The following is a 16,256-nucleotide window of genomic DNA, read 5'->3' on the forward strand; positions in this document are numbered from 1 at the left end:
CTGGCCTGGAATGTTTCCAGGGATGGGGCATCCACCGCCTCTCTGGGCAACCTGGGCCAGGGTTCCACCACCCTCAGTGTAAAAAAATTTTTCCTGATATCAAGTCTGAATCTGCCTCCCTCTGTTTTAAAACCATTACCCCTTGTCTTATGACAACAGCCCCCTTTTGGGGGTCAAGGAGCATAAATTCGGGTAAGCAGACCCTTTGCACGTGCCCAGAGTCCCTTTCGAGGTACTTGAAGTAACTTCAGTGCCCGCCCACCCGGCACCACCGCTGTCTACCCCGGAAACCGCCGTCAGGCTGAGCTCAGCTCCGCGGGGCGGGGGGCCGGGAGCGGGGCCAAGGGGGCGGCAGGCAGCCCGCCCCGCCCCGCCCCGCCCCGCCCCGCACCCCCCGCGGGCTCACGGCACGGGGGAGGGGGCCGCGCTGGGCGCTCATCGCCGCGCTGCTGCACGCCGCGGGCGGCCGGGTGAGCGCGGGGCCGCGGGGAGAGGCCGCTGTCACGCAAGGGGTAACGCGGGGCACCGTGTCACTGTTACGCCTGGGGTCCCGTGAGTTACCGGTCTCCCTCTGCTCCTACGAACCCTGCGTGATCTCTACGGGAGCCTCAAATCCCACTCCTAAAACTTCTTTAAAGCTCATCCCGCTGCCTTTGGCTCTGTCGTGGTTATTTCCTGGCTTCCCAAACCAATGAATAAGGTTTTTTTGTTTTTTTTTTTTTTTTCCTGGATTTTCATTGGAAATGTGTTAATTTTTCAGGCTCGTTTGAATATTTGCAAAAACCCGTGAGTGGCCTGGCAAGTGGGGAGTGTAAATCTGTACGTATTTTACACCGTTGTTCAAACAGGAAGAGCTGCTTGTGCTCTGCTGGATCCCTAAAACCATCCCCCCTTTACACACACACAAAAAAAAGCTCTTGAATTTCCATCTGAGACGTGATGTGATGCAGCTGTGACCGTGCCTTTTATCTGCAGCTGTGCCACAGTTTGGCAATGAACGCTTTTTACTGACTCTGTGTGTGTGCTGTACTGGTGAACTGATAGCATTTTTGTATTTAATTTCAAAGAGTCCTGGATTGTGAAGGTAAATACGGAAATGCGGCTGAGACGTCCAGGTCGTGGCTTTTTCATGGGCTCTGTGTGTTATTCACATGTTTATTTAATAATCATATTAGTTTAGCTTCGATAAGACAAAGGTTCAGTGAAACTAGGTGAGTATGTTAGAATGTATATTGAACCTGGAATTACACAGTGGTCTTCTAAGGAGTACTGGGTGCTATAGTGGGTTGATAATATAGTAAATTAATTTTTTTAACTGCTTCTCACTCATTTTGAATTCAGCCCTGGTTGGTAAGGTGATTTTGAACCTGAATACCTTGGAGTGGCTAGGGCAGAGCGGGTAAGGCAGGGAGAGTCTCAGAACTGGAGCAGACCTTAGCACCAGCATGTAAGTGTAAAGTTTTGTCATGCTTCTTGATGAACAAAGGGCTTTGATTCAAAAGGAATTAACTCTCCTCTCACCCTAAACAAGACCTAAACATAATAATGGAAATCAGGAAGGAAATTTTCAGCATCACTTTTTGCATTGTGACAAACCAAAGAAAAGTCCACATATAAACTAGAAAAACAACAACAGTAGTTTCAGAAATACCACATCTGCCACTGAGCTGGAAAAAAATCCTGCCTCTTATATCAATTTAAAAAAATGAACAGTTAAAGAAAACATGTTTTGGTTTTGAGGGAGAGAAACTGGCAAGGCAACAGTTCTCCAGTGACAGTATTTCTTATTTTTTTCTCATTCAGCTGAAATTACCTGAAAGCTTCTGGCTTCAGTCCCTTTGTTACTCACAGGAGCTGAACATAATTTTTGCTGCTTTAAACAACGCAGTCACCAAATATTTTTAATTGACATTTTCTCAATAGCACGCAGAAGTCATCCTCTGGGTGCTGCTGACAGTTGTAGGGGAATGCTGCTGGTACGTGGAAGGTATGTTGGTAACCATGCGTGTACTCTGAACTGCAAAAGGATGAGTATAAAGGAGATCTGGTGGAAAAATTCTGAAATAAAACTGAGCAGACTGCTGAGATGTCCCTGCTTTTTTTATGGTCAGAGCTAGGAGGGCTGTGGGTGACCTGCAGCTTTGCTGTTGTACCACAGTGGTGGTTGTTGCGTCCAAGTTCATGATGACTGAAAGTCTTAACAGAGCATTGCAAAAGCCATCTGTGATATAAGCAACACCCTCCCCAAAAAAATTGTTTCAGAATAATAGAAAAATGCCAATTCTGGCATTCAACCTTGAAAGAAGGCAGTTATTCCCTCTGGCAGTCATTTGGGCTGGTACACCTGGGGTATCTTGGGAAGGTTCTTCATCTTCCATCTTTACGCTTTGGGCTCACACAGCTTCTCCTTTCCTGCTGTGCTCTCAATGTTAGGTATCACTGTGTCTCCCTTCGGTGCCTCTTCCAGGATATTTCCACCTAAGGTCAAACCTAATGTGGCCAGTCCGGACTTACTGATCCTTTCTTGGGAATTTGCTTATCACCTGCACTTCTCTGACAAGTGATGAGGATGCAACCTGTCTTCCTGCCTCTCAGGCCTGCAATCTGTTATTCTTCTTACTTTCACCCCTTTGCCTGAGTACCTTCACTTTCCACAGGGAAATGTAGATTTTAAGGTTCATCAGCTTTGACAGTGCCTGTTACTGTAAGTGTCAGATCTTGATTTCATGAATAATATGCTTTATTAGGGCAACTTTTGGGAAAACAGACCAACTTTCGGATATATAAGCCTGACGTTTTGAAACAGAAGAGCTGGTATTCCTGAAAATGTGTGTGTTTTTCCAAATATATATATAATAAAAATACACTATGTCTTCCTACAGACTTTGACTTGCTTCTGTAATTTTTGCATGTTGTGAATAGCTTCCATATTCTATGCAGCCTCCTGCTATTTTATTCTGGGAAAATGTTTTCATGTTATGGTGATGAGTGGCAATGAAGTAGAATCCCTAACAGTAAGTAAAAAGATTTTGTTTTCTCAAGGAGGAGAAACTGGAGTTGTAAACCTGTTTATGGCTATGCAAGGCCTCCTGCTTTACAGAAGTAAAGTACAATGTGGGATGGGAGAACAATTCACATAATGGACCCGTAATCTTCGAGAGATGCTTGCAGGAAAGCAGCTTTAAAAGCTTTATGGTTTGAGTGTAGTTGGTACAGCCTGATACGACTCCAGCTAATTTGGGTGAGGCTTGCTGTTAGCTGACAACTTATCTTCAACAGAATTGTTTCTGTAAATTGCCAGTTTTAATATTTTCAAGAGAATTCTGGTTTTTTTTCCTGTCTTCAGCAGGTTTGGTAGCTCAGCAAACATTATCTCTTTACCTCAGTTCCTTTCCACAGCAACAGATTTCCATGTCAGACCCTTTGGTGACTTCATTGTGGTTTCATATGTGTAAAGAACCTTATACGCCAGATGTAGTTCCTGTTCACGCTCCTTTGTTTGACAGCTTGGGTTTGAAGAAAGCAACTGTATGAAAAGGAGACCAATAAAAAAGTAGATGTGTGAGTTAGGATTAAAATATATGCTTAAATATATTTGCTTAAATCGCCTCCTTGAATGAAAATGGATGTTATGTGAATGGATTAATATATATATATATTCATCCATTATATTAGCATGCTTCATTTCTATTATTGAAGATACTCAAATTTAATTACAGATGAAGTCCAGGAATACAGGAACAAACTGTAAGGCAGGAATTAAAGGAAATTTTATTCGTTATAATTAATATTCAGCACATAGGGAATACATTACATTGTGACGTGCAATGAGCAACTGAGACCTGGAGTTCCTCACCAACAGCCCGCTGAAAGAGTGGGCTTGGTTTAACCTAGTCTTTTCTCCTAGAAAAGAAAGCAGGTTTTATCTATCACTTGCGTAGTCCCATTCTCATGCTTTTGGTACTCGTAAGATTTGGGGAAAAGAATCAGGGAAAAGTCTTGCAGGGGGCCCTGCCCCTTTTTCTTTCTAAGTCCTAAAACGGTGACACCAGTCTTACATCCTTGGAAACTACGGCATTGCATCACTGTAACAGGCACAAATGTCATCAGTAGAATAACTTCCTGCTTATACTGTCCAGCCGAGGGAGCTTGAGACCTGACTTGCACTGGGGTAAATGGATAATTACATTTCCAGCATCCAGTCATCCCGTGGTTTGTGTGCTGAACTGACAGCAGCGAACACCAGTTGTGATATTCCTGTGTTGTTTTTATTTCTTTTGCAAAGCAGCATAGTCAGAGAGAGCACGCTGATTCAGTTCATTAAGGCAGCTTAACGGTATATAAAGTAGTACATTGTATCAGCATCTGTACGTTGGTCCAAGATCACAAGCATTAATGAATTCACTCACGCTGTTCCCTTCATTTCTAATGGAAACCAGTGTAGAAAATTATGTACTTGACTCACTGGCAAGCATGTTTTAAGGCTACAGTCTGAGTTGGTCCAAGGACCTTTGGTCTTGACTGAATAGATAATCCTACAAAGCTGGTTAATTAAAGTATGTAAATACCTGTAATAAGGCCTCCAATCGCTTTAAATACAGTTACTTGATCAACATAGACTACAAAATCTTATTATGGCCCCCAGATACTGCAGTGATGAGCACAGGTAACACAAATGTGCATGTTTATGGTTATGATACAATACAATGCAACTGCAGGTACAGAATTTCAAGTGTGAATTCTACAGAGGCAAATTTCTCTTTTCCTAGAGAAAGAGAGGAAACTCTTCTGAAAATGTAGATGTTGGGGCATATCACATGTGTTTTGTGATGGTATACTAGCCAGAAGCTGCAAAACTGTCTTCAGTTTGTAGTGTTTGAGCACCACCTCATATTCACTTGAAACGTTGCCTGGCTATGATTTCAAATGTTGCTAATGACATCTTGCTTTATTCTTGTTTTAAAAACAGGATTTGTGCAGAATCAAACATGCACTAAGTCACAGGACAGAATGTGTATCTGCCCACCCAGTAAGTACTGCATTTCGAAAATATACGGGTACTGCAAAATACGTGAAGTGCATAAAAATGTGGAAAAGGTTACTGAGTTTCCAGAAGAGGTAATTTAATTATGAACACTCTACACACAAAATAGTTTTACTGTACAAAGAGGGTTACTCTGTGCATTAATAGTCCGTAAATATTTCTGAATCTGCCTCCAGCTCAGTAAATTACAGGAATATTGTCTTTTAATTCCCTACAATTCTTTTTAGCGCAAGCATTTTCTTAGCAAGTAGGCAGTAACTAGAGCAACAGTATTCTCAGGAGGCATATCCAAAGGAACGACATTTTGCAATCTGTTACTACCATATATCATTAAGTTCCCCAATTCAACTTAATCTTCCTTTGGTTTGCGCTACCGTGTGATTTCTTCCGTACAAGTGAGTTGGATTCAAGACCATTTAATTCCTGCTGAAATCCTTGAAACAGGGTTTCAGGTTGAATTTTGGTTATGGTAAGTAATGATGACTTTATGCTGCACGACAGCTGTCCTGCAGAATTAATCTGTCTTTATTAGATGATGAAAATCACCACTCTGATAATGTAGCTGTCTCATGATGATAAATAATATTCAAAGAGGTGGAACACTGAATATTTTTAAGAAATTAAGGATCATTTGAAAAGATACAGAACTCCAACAGAATGGAATAGGTGGTCAGCCTGTGTGTCAGGGACACGTGAAAAAGCTCAGCTCTCTCTGCAGTACCACATTTTAACCTTTGGATGGGTTTTTACATTCTTTGAAAAAGACTCACTATCAAGAGCACCAAACTACCAAGCAATTAATCTTCTGATTTATGTCTGGGTTTAGTGTGTCAAATGACTCTCTTCTGTGACAGTTAAAGACTGTATTTTGTGTATTGTCCCTGTATCACTTCCAGGAACTGTACCATAGACCTTGATTATTCATTCTTGTTTCTCGCTAGATGACTAAGCAGAGTTTTTCTATTTGTTTAAAGGGTCAGATAGCACAGATACAGAATGTAAACCTTGTCCTCCTGGCACTTTTTCACATGAGGAATCTTACAATACCAACTGTGCACCACATAGAGTGTAAGCCAGTCTTTCTGTCTAATGGCAACCTTAACTGTGTGCAGGATTGCTTCCTTTCCTAACTTGTCTTTTTGTTTCTTGTAGTTGTAAATCAGTGGCTTTTCCTGGAAACAGCATGAATGACACCATTTGCAGTGACTCAGGACCAGCAGTTGCCACAGTTCTACCTCACGCTACTTTGAACCTGCTCCTGACACAAAACTCGGCTTCCAACAACCCTGAAATAATAACTTGACCTGTCATTTTAAACTCTGTACCTGACACGTCTCACATCATCGGTGAGCTATTAACTCATTTAAAGTCATTTTTGTCTGGCTAGGAAGCAAGTTTATATTTAGTTCTCAGTTTCTTTTCAAGCCTAATTACCTATACCCAAGCAGAACCTCAGAACAGCTGCATTAATTCAATATGACACTGCTTGTAGTGAGTTGCATAATATTTACCTGTGCATCTGCGCTACGCCAGTGCATTCTACATTCCTTGTAATTCTACAAATACTTCTAAAAATCCCTAAACTAGATTATACAAGGTGTTTCCTGAGAATTGCTGCTGTGAAGGAGCTGATAGAAAAGGTTGTATCTTAGATTCTGGACTGAGGCAAGCTTGACTTCATAAACCTCCTGGTGAGAGGTCTTTGGAGACTTCTGGCACCTTTCCTGAGACAGGAAGTCCTTACAGTGTTCGCAAGTGTGGATGTATTCTCTCCTGCTCACAACCTATCCAGAAGGCATACATGTTTAGGAGCATTCTGGACTGCCTGCCCTTGTATTTAACAAACTGTTGCTAGCCTAGAGAGAGATCTTCTGTGACTGAGGCCAAAAAGCCTGTCCTCATGCTTCAGGACAGGAAAATTAAATTTTGTGAAGTGATGGAGACTGAAATGAGACCTTGCCATGTGATAATACAGGCATCAAATGTGAATGCCAGACACATACTTCTAAGTTTAGCTTTTGTAGCCATGGACAGAAACTACAAAACTACCTCTTTCTAATTAGATCCTTTGTCAGATCAACCTGCTAAATAATTTATCTTTTTAACTTATTTCAGGATCAGTAGCAGGACCATTGTTATTGGTCCTGATAATCGCTATTTCGGGATATTGCTTAGTCTCCAAAAAAAAAAGGTAAGATTCATGACGTGAAAACAAGCAGATCTGTAAATACTGGAAAGAGTGTTGCCTTATTTCCTACTAGTTTGAGCCTAGTGGTTGACTGATGTTAGTATCTTAGAAGGTGCTAGCTCTGAAGCTTTTCTCGTGGCTAGATATGGATGAAGTATCAGGAATATGTATATTCTTTGGTGTCTAATAAAGTATGAGTTACTTAATGTTGGTTTTTTTTCAAGGGGACAAGGCAATGACTTACAGGTTTCTGCCTTACTATCTGGCAACCTATAGCTTCATGAAACTCTGAGGATCTTTTGACACCATTCCTCCTTTACATTGGGGTGAAATTGGCCAAAGGCTTCAAAGGTCAATGGAAGAAAAGACTAAGAGAAAACTCATTCAAATCAGCTTGATCACATAAGCTTTGCAGCTACAGAAAAATAGAATTAAAAAAAAAATTCCAGATAGTCAATATATAGTTAGAGTAAAAGAATCTTTATTAAATCACATAAGGTGAAATGAATCTCAATACAGGGATACGGTGAGGCAAATGTCCCATTTGAATCTCTCTTGTTCCTCAGATTTTAGATAATAGTCTAAACTTACAACATCCCAGTGGAGTTGAACAACTGTACAACAGTTGTGCTCCTACCGGAGCTTGTAAAATATTTGGTACTTCATCATTTAAATATTAGACATTATCAAATGTTATCACTAAACAGTCATGACCATAGTTTATTGTCATCAATACCTTTTCTCACTGACACTATACTAGAAAAATTGTTTATTCATACAGAGGGTCCTCTTTGCTTGCTGGCAAAATTTAAGTCACCTTACAAAATTAATACAATATAGCTTTCAACATTTTTAAACATTGTGTAATAAATACACATTTGGAGTTTATGCCAGGAGCAGAAGATATCATTCAGATTAGTTAAGAGAGCAGCTTTTGCAACTGAAACAAATTTGGGTACTAATGAACTGTCTTTTCTCACTTGCAGCCCTTGCATATTCTTCACCAACTACAGAAGCAGATGTGGTGAGTGTCATTCCTTCCTTTCCATCTTTTCCGTTTCTTTAAAAGTTACATAGAAATCATGCAGTCTTTTTAAATTACAAGTAGAAGAAAACTGCACAGCAGAAAGACAACTGATGTGAGAATGGGGTGGTTTGGTCCTCAAGCTAGAGTGTAAGATACACCTTATGTAACCTGTCTAACGTACCATCCTCACTTTATGTTAGGCTGTATTTGCAATAAAACACAGGTGTGGCTCAGAAGACCAGATTTTAGAGCCTTTGTTGCCTAGGTAATCAGTGAAGTACTGTAGATGCCTTCAGGAGACAGGTTCCTTTTGTTGAACGCCTAATGAGCTGGTATGAATTTCACTTACAGTTACCACTGTGCAAATGGCAATAATCAGTGGTTTCTTTAGCTATCTAAGTACTGACCAGTTCTTTGTTAGTGTTTTTTAAAAAGATTCATGTTTTGCATTTCTCTGCAAATGTTCCAGCCTTCTTCCCCTACAGAAAAGCAGCGTGACAAGTAAGAAATACAGGGTCACAAAACTCCAGCAGTTCTGAACAGGAGGAACAGCATCTCTTGGAAACTTCTGGGTCCAGCAGTAGCTCTCTGAATAATCCAACTGGGTCTGCAGGAGTCAGTGCAATAAGTAACAAGAAAAATGAAAAGAAACAAACGGAAGGATTTCAGGAGCAACATTCAGCTGCAGAAGGCTGTCAGCTTCACAGTGGAGACAGACACAACTCTGCGAGTTCAGGTAAGAATGTATCGGAATGATCCAGAACCTCTTGAAATTTGATTGTCAGTTATGAGTCTTTTTAGCAGAAGTTCAAATGGCAGGATAACACATCGCTTCTGTTCAGCAGAGAGAGTATTTAGTAACTTTGGAAAAGAAAAAGCAATTGTTTTAACTAGTCAGACTGAGACAGTAAAGAGAATGTGTTCAATGGAGAAGAAGTTATTGGCAGGCAAGGGGATCAGCGTGATGACAGGCACTCACCTGTGAGTGGGAGTAAGAGCCAAAGGGAGCAGTAAGGAAAGAACGTTGTCAAAAGCATCTGAAATGGCAACAGATGGGTGTGGAGTTGGGTGTGATCCAGGGCTCTGTATTAATTTTTATGGCTTTATTATTTCTGGGATGATGTGGATTTTATTGTACCAAAAAAACCCTAAAATATTACAGAACCATCTTCACCAGCCTGCCTAAATTAAGTGAAGCAAGAAGATATTTTATATCTATTTTAACTTTAAGTCAAAGAACTGGATAAAGAATCTAAGCCTCCTGTTCTTCCATGTTTAATGTGTTTTCCATTTATTTGGCAGAACATTCTGGTAACAGAGGAATGCAGGTGAATGTGACTTGTATTGTTAAAGTATGTAGTCCAGACTGCAGTTCCCAGTTCCCAGAACAGACTAGTTCAACCAGCATGGATTATGGAAACGCTCCCTATTATTCCTCAACAGGGGAAGAAATTCCCTTTTCAAAAGAAGAAAACTCCTCGAAAAAAGAAACTGAAATTCAGATCTCAGTGGAAAATGAGGACAATCTACTTCAGGACTTACTTCCAGAAGAAAGGTTTCCTCTGGGTATTCAAGATGTGGGGATGAAAACCAGTTAAAGGAAATTACAGATCATTTACCAATCGACTGATAAAATTAATCAAACAACCCTTTATCTTCTAGAATAAACATTATGTTAAATGTAGCATTTAACAGAGACTACAGAGACTTGAAGTTTCGGATGAATATAGATGCTGATGCTTTTGAGGTCTTTAATCTCTTTTGTCAGCTTTGAGAGTTGAGGGATAATCTTTGCAATTGAAAAAAATTTGGATGTTTTTTTCTTTTATACTAAATGGCCAGCTCTTCCCTTTCTTCTGCGATACCCCAGAGAGACCTTGCCAGATTTGAAAAGGAACATTTTTCTAACTTCGTGCCATTGATTTTTCTGCTGAAACTTCTTGTGATGGTATTTTTGGCTCAGGCATGCCACCTGTTAAGAACATGCCTGTGACCACTACTTCTAAGAGACTGGAGTTAAATTGTCATTCATTCAATGCTAATGAATTATCCATTTGATCTTAAAACTATTGCATTCGGTTTCCTATCCCATATCTTCATCAACATACTTTCCCTCATCTTCCTGTATATTTCTTTTATTGTTACATCTTCCTTTCACTCATTATTGGACCAAACTTCTCAAATCAACCCCAAGAATATCAAGGAGTGAGATCTTTTACAGGAGCTTTTTTTATTTTTACTAGATTACAACGATTATGTCTAAACAATAGCATTTCATTAGCTGTACATAGTTCATTTTATTTTAGAAAAGAAAATCTAGATTAAATAGTCGTTATCTTGGAGTATGAAGTTTGTTTTTATTGACGACTCTAAAGTTTGTCATCTTTGTGTCCTGGCAAATTTAATGTGGTTCCCTGATTGATCCTGATCTCATTTTTGAGGTTAACCATAAATCCTAAATATTTTTCCCTATGTTCCAGTGAGTATTAGAGAAGATCCAGTTGAATATGTGTGGCAGATAGCTCACGCCCACTGACGTCAGGAAGAGGGCCATCTCTTGATGGTTGCATAGCATAATCTGTGAAAAGTGGAATTGACTCAAACCTCTATACCAGAAAAACCTGTTCTTCACTTCTTGCTTAATGCTGAAGACCCAACCACCTCTTACAGAAAATGAGTAGAGGTTCTCCTTGAATGAAGTGGGAGTCTTTAGGTTTTGGAAGCAGATTTTTAAGATCCCATTTCCCATAATTATAATTTACCTATGTGACTTAACTGACAATTCTGGCATCTGTATCCAACCGGAATTTGCAATGTGGTGTCTGAATTACATTTGCGTGAAGTCATACAGTAGGCATAACTTTTCTTTTATGCCATAAAAACATACCACTGGACATGATGACCATTGTACTTCCCTTCCAATTGAACCTCACAATAAACCACATGCAGTAGTTATTTCTGAGGCCTTAGACTGAAACAGGATATTTTGCAATAGCATTTATTCTACAGCTACAGAAGTGATACAGATTTTGAAATACAAATTTCAAACTTCCACAAAAGCTAACATTTACTAAACTAATGTTTACTAATGTTATTTCTGGAACTGGTCTTTACTTCTACTACGAAGAAACCTTTTACAGCTGTGTATTAAACTTGCGCTTGAAGGTAATTTTCAGGAAAGACTTTGAAAATGGGCACACTGAAACTATTACAAAACTGGAGGATTTGGGCAAGACAATAACCTGATTTTGTACAGCGCTTTGAACCTCTTGCACTGCACTGAGTGTTTTCACGTCGTGTCCATCAGCTCCCGGTGTTGGGACCGCACTGAAGAAGCAGTGAAGATTTTTGAAGAAATTTTTAAAACTTCAGAAAGGAGGATCGTGTTACAGCAGTCATTTTACTCGGTTTTAAAATTATGGAGCTGTGTGACAGAAGGAAGATCAAAGTTTTTACGTTGAAGTAGGAAAAGTGTGCTTGCATTTCCTTGTATTAAAAAAAAAAAGTCTGTAGTTTTAGAATTATGTGTAGCTTCACTTCCTGACCTCTCCATTACACAAAATTCTAATTTTTAGAACAGCTTGTTTCATTTGATAGGTTAAGCCACAGCTTTCCAATTTTATTTCCTGTTGTTACCGCCTAATTACAGGAGGACTGATCCCCCGCGGCCCGAGCATAGGCGCTACGCTGAAGAGGCCTCTCTCCCTTCAGCGGAGATGAATAAAATCCTCGTTTTGACCTCCAGCCTGGGCAAACCGACCTTGGACGCTTTTGAGCGCCAGAACACTTTGTTCACTGCGATTTGCTCCACACGACAGCGGCTGTGAGGATCCCGGCCCGGTAAACGCGCCAGGCCGGGGTTCCGGGGGGGGGGGGGGGGCGGCGGGCGGCGGCGGGCGGCGGGGACGGTCGCGAGCCCCGGCTCCCCCGCCGGCGCGAGGCGGCCCTTTCCCGGGAGCGCCTCCAGGCGGCGCGAGGCGGAGCCAGCCCGGTCCCACCGCCCACCCCGGCCCGGCCCGGCCCGGCTCCGCCTCAAAGAGGCGGGGGGGAGGGTGGGGGGGGAAGTGCGCATCGATAGCTCGGCGCTCCCCTCTCTCCCCGCCGGCTGGCTCGGGATCGATTGGCGTGCGGCCCGCCGACCCCACGCACCACCCAGGAGGCGGCCGCCAGCGCCGGGAGCCCAGGTGGGTACCGGCGGGCTGGGGGCGCGGCGGCGGCGGCCCTGGGCCCCGGCTGTCGTTTTCTTCTGCGTCAGCCTCCGCTCCGAACTCCACAGTGCCTGCATGGCGCGGGCCCGGCCCTGAGGGGCCCCTCCCTGCCTGACGCCCCTCGCAGGGCTCCGCCCCGCCGTACCGGGGGGCGGGGGGGGGGGGGGGGGGGCGAGGGGCAGCCGCTCTGTCCCTTGTCCCAACGCCCCGGGGCCGCGGAGGGGAGCGCTGGCCCCGAACCCCGTCCCCCCCGGGGCTCTGCGTGGCGCCTCCGCTCTCAGCCCCGCGGCCGGGCCTGGCGGGTGCCCCTCAGGCGCCCTCCCCGCCTGGCGCAGGCCGTTCGCCGCCGGCCTCGCCGTGGCCTCCTCAGGGCTCCTCCGGCCCCTCCGGGCAAGGTGACCTTTCGCTTCGGCTCCCGCAGGCGCTGCGTGTCAACAGGTCTCTCGTGCCCCTCTCCTCCCCGCGATGCGTTTGCTTGCGTGGAGAGAGAGAGGGGAGAGTGTCCTGAAGGCTCCTCCCGCCTTTTTTTTTTGGTGTAACCAGGCGCTGAGTAAAATGCCCCCCTCACTGACAGGCAACATCATCGCAGCTGGCTTCCCTCCTTCCCCTGCAGCCTTTGCACTGCCCCAGGCCCGCTCCTTCAGGGCCTGTCTCGTATTCCCTGTTGGAAAAATGGTATCTTTTTCTAGAAGAAGTGAGCCAGCTTTGAGTAAGGTCCCGGCTTGGACTTTGATTCTCATCCTGATAAGCACTTACTGTGCCTTTTTGTTGTCTATGTTAAGAAAATAACACCGCTGTCATAGAAAAGAAGTGTTGTGTTTTCTTTCTAGTGGCTCAGCATTGAACTACGAAGTTATGAATATAAAAGCCTTAAAACATTTGAAGGATACCAAAATAGTTATTTATGTTCCACAACTTCAATTGGAGGAGGTGATTTACTTTATTTACAGTCCTTATGATGACTTCAGCCATGGAATTGTTCATGCACCAGAGGTTTTCAGTCACTGGGATGCTAACCTGTTCTGTGCTTCTAAATGTTTCTTCACAGTCTTTCCTCTGTTTTGGCTCCTAATACCTGTAGATATTTTTTTTTCATTTGCTTATATTTTTTAAGGGTAAAATGACAAGGATTTTGCTTGTGTTTGAACTTCAGCTTTCTTGTCAATTTTGTTAGAATAAAAACCTATAATATAAAGGGGTGGCCCCATGTTTGGTCTTTATTATGTGGAGTAATACAATTGTTTTTGAAAAATGTTGACAAATTTCACAAAGATAAAAATGTTAAATATGTTTAACATGAAGATATGGTTTATTCAAATGTAACTTCCCTATGTCATGTTATTTATGATGTTCGTGTTTCGTTCTGTGTGACAGCATAGTTTCACTTTTCAGCCCTTAGAAAAAGTCTTTAATTATTTTATTAATTCTGGCTATTTTATTTAACTATATTAGTTAAATGTTTTCACTGTTTGTTTTTTTTTTTTAAGAAATAAAGGCTTAAATGTGACTGCCTAAAATCGAGGAAACATCGTAATGGGAAAACCCTGAATTTAACATTTAACTCGAAGTCATTGTTTTCGTTGTTTTATTCAATTGTCAGATGTAAATAAGTCTGATGTATCTTGCTTCTCTGCTCTGTAGTGCTCAATCTTACAGTGGTTTAGGGAGGTACATGGGGTTGCGGCACTTTGCTGAACACAGAATGGATGCATTTATGACATACCCACATGCATGACCTGCATGCTTTTGTCCTTAGTGTAATAACAAGCTTGATTCTGCCCTGGCAGAAGCTAATAGTAGTTTTGCAATTCAGTGGTTAAAAACTTGAACAGGGACTTAGGTGTTTTAATGGTCTGATTGCCACGTAAGTTCAAACAAATTATTGGAGAAGAGTACAAAGGGAAACGTGTACATGTATGACCAGTGCTGCTTCTCTAATGTAGTTTCGTTCCCCTCTTGATGCAGTAGTCTATGCTATCGCTTTGAAAACCTATTAGAGTAACTGTTGATGAACTATTTATGTGATTTGTATCTGATTACTTCTCACACATATGCTCTTCCCAAAAAAGGGATTTGGATAGAATAAGTTGTTTCATAGTTGTGCTGAGAATTCCACAAAAAATACAGTTGGAGGCTCTGGGCTGTTGCTTTAGACAGCTTCCAAAACAAGAATGCTGTCCACTTGAAGAAAATACTGGCAGCAGAAGTCGAGGAGGCCAGTACAAAACTGCTGCGGATCAACGTGGAATTTAAGTCTTCCCTTTTCTGGAGAAGGACTGTAGATTTTCCTTCTTGATTATTGCAACAAAATGTGGTGTTTTGATCAGAAAAAGGATGGAAAGACGAACTTAATTTGCAGATGGGAGTGATCTGTAGTGATCGAAGCTCTATATGAAATTCTGATTTGAGACTTAAAGGGCATAGCATAAAGCATTTTTTCAAGGTAGAAATCAAGTTTATTGTTTTTGCTCCTTTTTAGATTACAGTAAGAATTACAGTGATAGCAGTATGTCAGCTCTCCTGAGAGTGTATATTTCAGACAATCATATTCTTCATGTTTTTACTTTCAGAGCAAGACTGTAATTATGGAAAAGAAATCCCGAAAATGACAGAAAAACATTAGTTGCCCTCTTCTAGGACAGTCATGTTGGAAGGATTGGTAGCCTGGGTCCTCAACACCTATTTGGGCAAATATGTCAATAACCTGAACACAGACCAGCTTTCAGTTGCTCTTCTAAAGGGTGAGGCTCTGTGGTATTTTCTGTAGTGTTTTCATGCTGTGATTGGAAAAAAAAAAAAGTTTTAAAGTGTTGTGTGTTTGTAATAACTGGAAGCTGGAATAGAAACAATCACTTAATGTTGTGTTTAACATTTTATATAAAGCCTTTTGATGTAGAGTTTTGTACTAGCACTTTACAGTGAATAGTAAATTCTCTCATGTTCCTGTCTTTATTGCTTTTTATCAACACCGTTAAACCAATCTATATGGAACATCCAAAAGCATGCTTAGCGTATCTTACCAGCATATTTATTTTATGTAGTCTTTGACTGTCATTTTTCTTCCTACTGTTCAGTAACTTTGCTGTTGAGGGACTGCAGCAGGAAGTATTCCGTAGTCTTTACTTCTTACGTTTTGGTGCTGGTAGTTACTCCCCTGTAATTAAGACTTCTGGTTACGTCACAGTGTGTTCATGAGTCTTGTACTTTTACAGCGTCACCGAATCAGTGCTTTCTAACTTACCTTTTGCTGCTGTTATCTGCTGGTTTTGGAGAGAATGTTTTATAACACTGCAAAGATTTTTGTGTGAGCTTTTTGCAATATTGAGAAAATACTTCAAAAGTATTTATTTTCAAAAGACAAAGAGTAGCAGCTTTCTCTTTGGTTACAATAAAGTTCAGATCTAAAATGTTGCAGAAGATTGCTTCTAGATGAGCTCATCAAATAGGTTGAGCACACGGCATTGAAAAATAAACAAGTGTATTAAATAACCTTTGCAGTTGTAACACAACTTGAAGTGATAGATTGAGTGGTCTCATGACCACCATTTTTTTTCTTTAAAACATGATGGTAGTCATTTTAGGCTTGTAATGTTCACATTGGCTTTCTTTAACATAATTTTGTTTAACAGACTTGTCTTTTTTTCTGCTTTATATAGGTGCTGTTGAATTGGAAAACTTGCCACTAAAGAAAGATGCCTTGAAGGAACTGGAATTACCATTTGAAGTAAAGGCAGGTTTGTATTTTGCTTGTGGGTGCAGGACAAATATTTATAAACAGGAAGTATGACG

At 41.5% G+C, this 16,256-nt stretch overlaps 2 protein-coding genes across 7 annotated transcripts in view; both read left to right on the forward strand.

The window, feature by feature from the left end:
• The first annotated feature begins 4,903 nt into the window (after window positions 1–4,903).
• On the forward strand, window positions 4,904–10,601 carry TNFRSF1B (TNF receptor superfamily member 1B). The gene is given in 9 exon segments (XM_010122731.2): window positions 4,904–5,080; window positions 5,083–5,118; window positions 6,019–6,112; window positions 6,197–6,390; window positions 7,160–7,232; window positions 8,217–8,256; window positions 8,729–8,759; window positions 8,762–8,995; window positions 9,562–10,601. Coding segments are annotated over 9 exon segments (1,152 nt in total). The 5' UTR covers window positions 4,904–4,926; the 3' UTR covers window positions 9,858–10,601.
• A 1,738-nt stretch (window positions 10,602–12,339) lies between these two features.
• The window catches only part of VPS13D (vacuolar protein sorting 13 homolog D), a 105,277-nt gene continuing 101,360 nt past the window's right edge, over window positions 12,340–16,256 (forward strand). For all 6 annotated transcript variants that reach the window (XR_015260865.1, XM_086764682.1, XM_086764683.1 and 3 more), the window contains exons 1-3: window positions 12,340–12,443; window positions 15,038–15,208; window positions 16,124–16,201. Coding sequence is in view for 5 of the 6 variants with exons in the window: in XM_086764682.1 (XP_086620808.1) it covers window positions 15,112–15,208; window positions 16,124–16,201 (175 nt within the window). In the remaining variant the exon portion in view is untranslated. The remainder of the gene's footprint in view (window positions 12,444–15,037; window positions 15,209–16,123; window positions 16,202–16,256) is intronic.

This window comes from Chlamydotis macqueenii, chromosome 21, assembly GCF_036417535.1.
Source record: "Chlamydotis macqueenii isolate bChlMac1 chromosome 21, bChlMac1.mat, whole genome shotgun sequence".
Classification (NCBI taxonomy): domain Eukaryota; kingdom Metazoa; phylum Chordata; class Aves; order Otidiformes; family Otididae; genus Chlamydotis; species Chlamydotis macqueenii.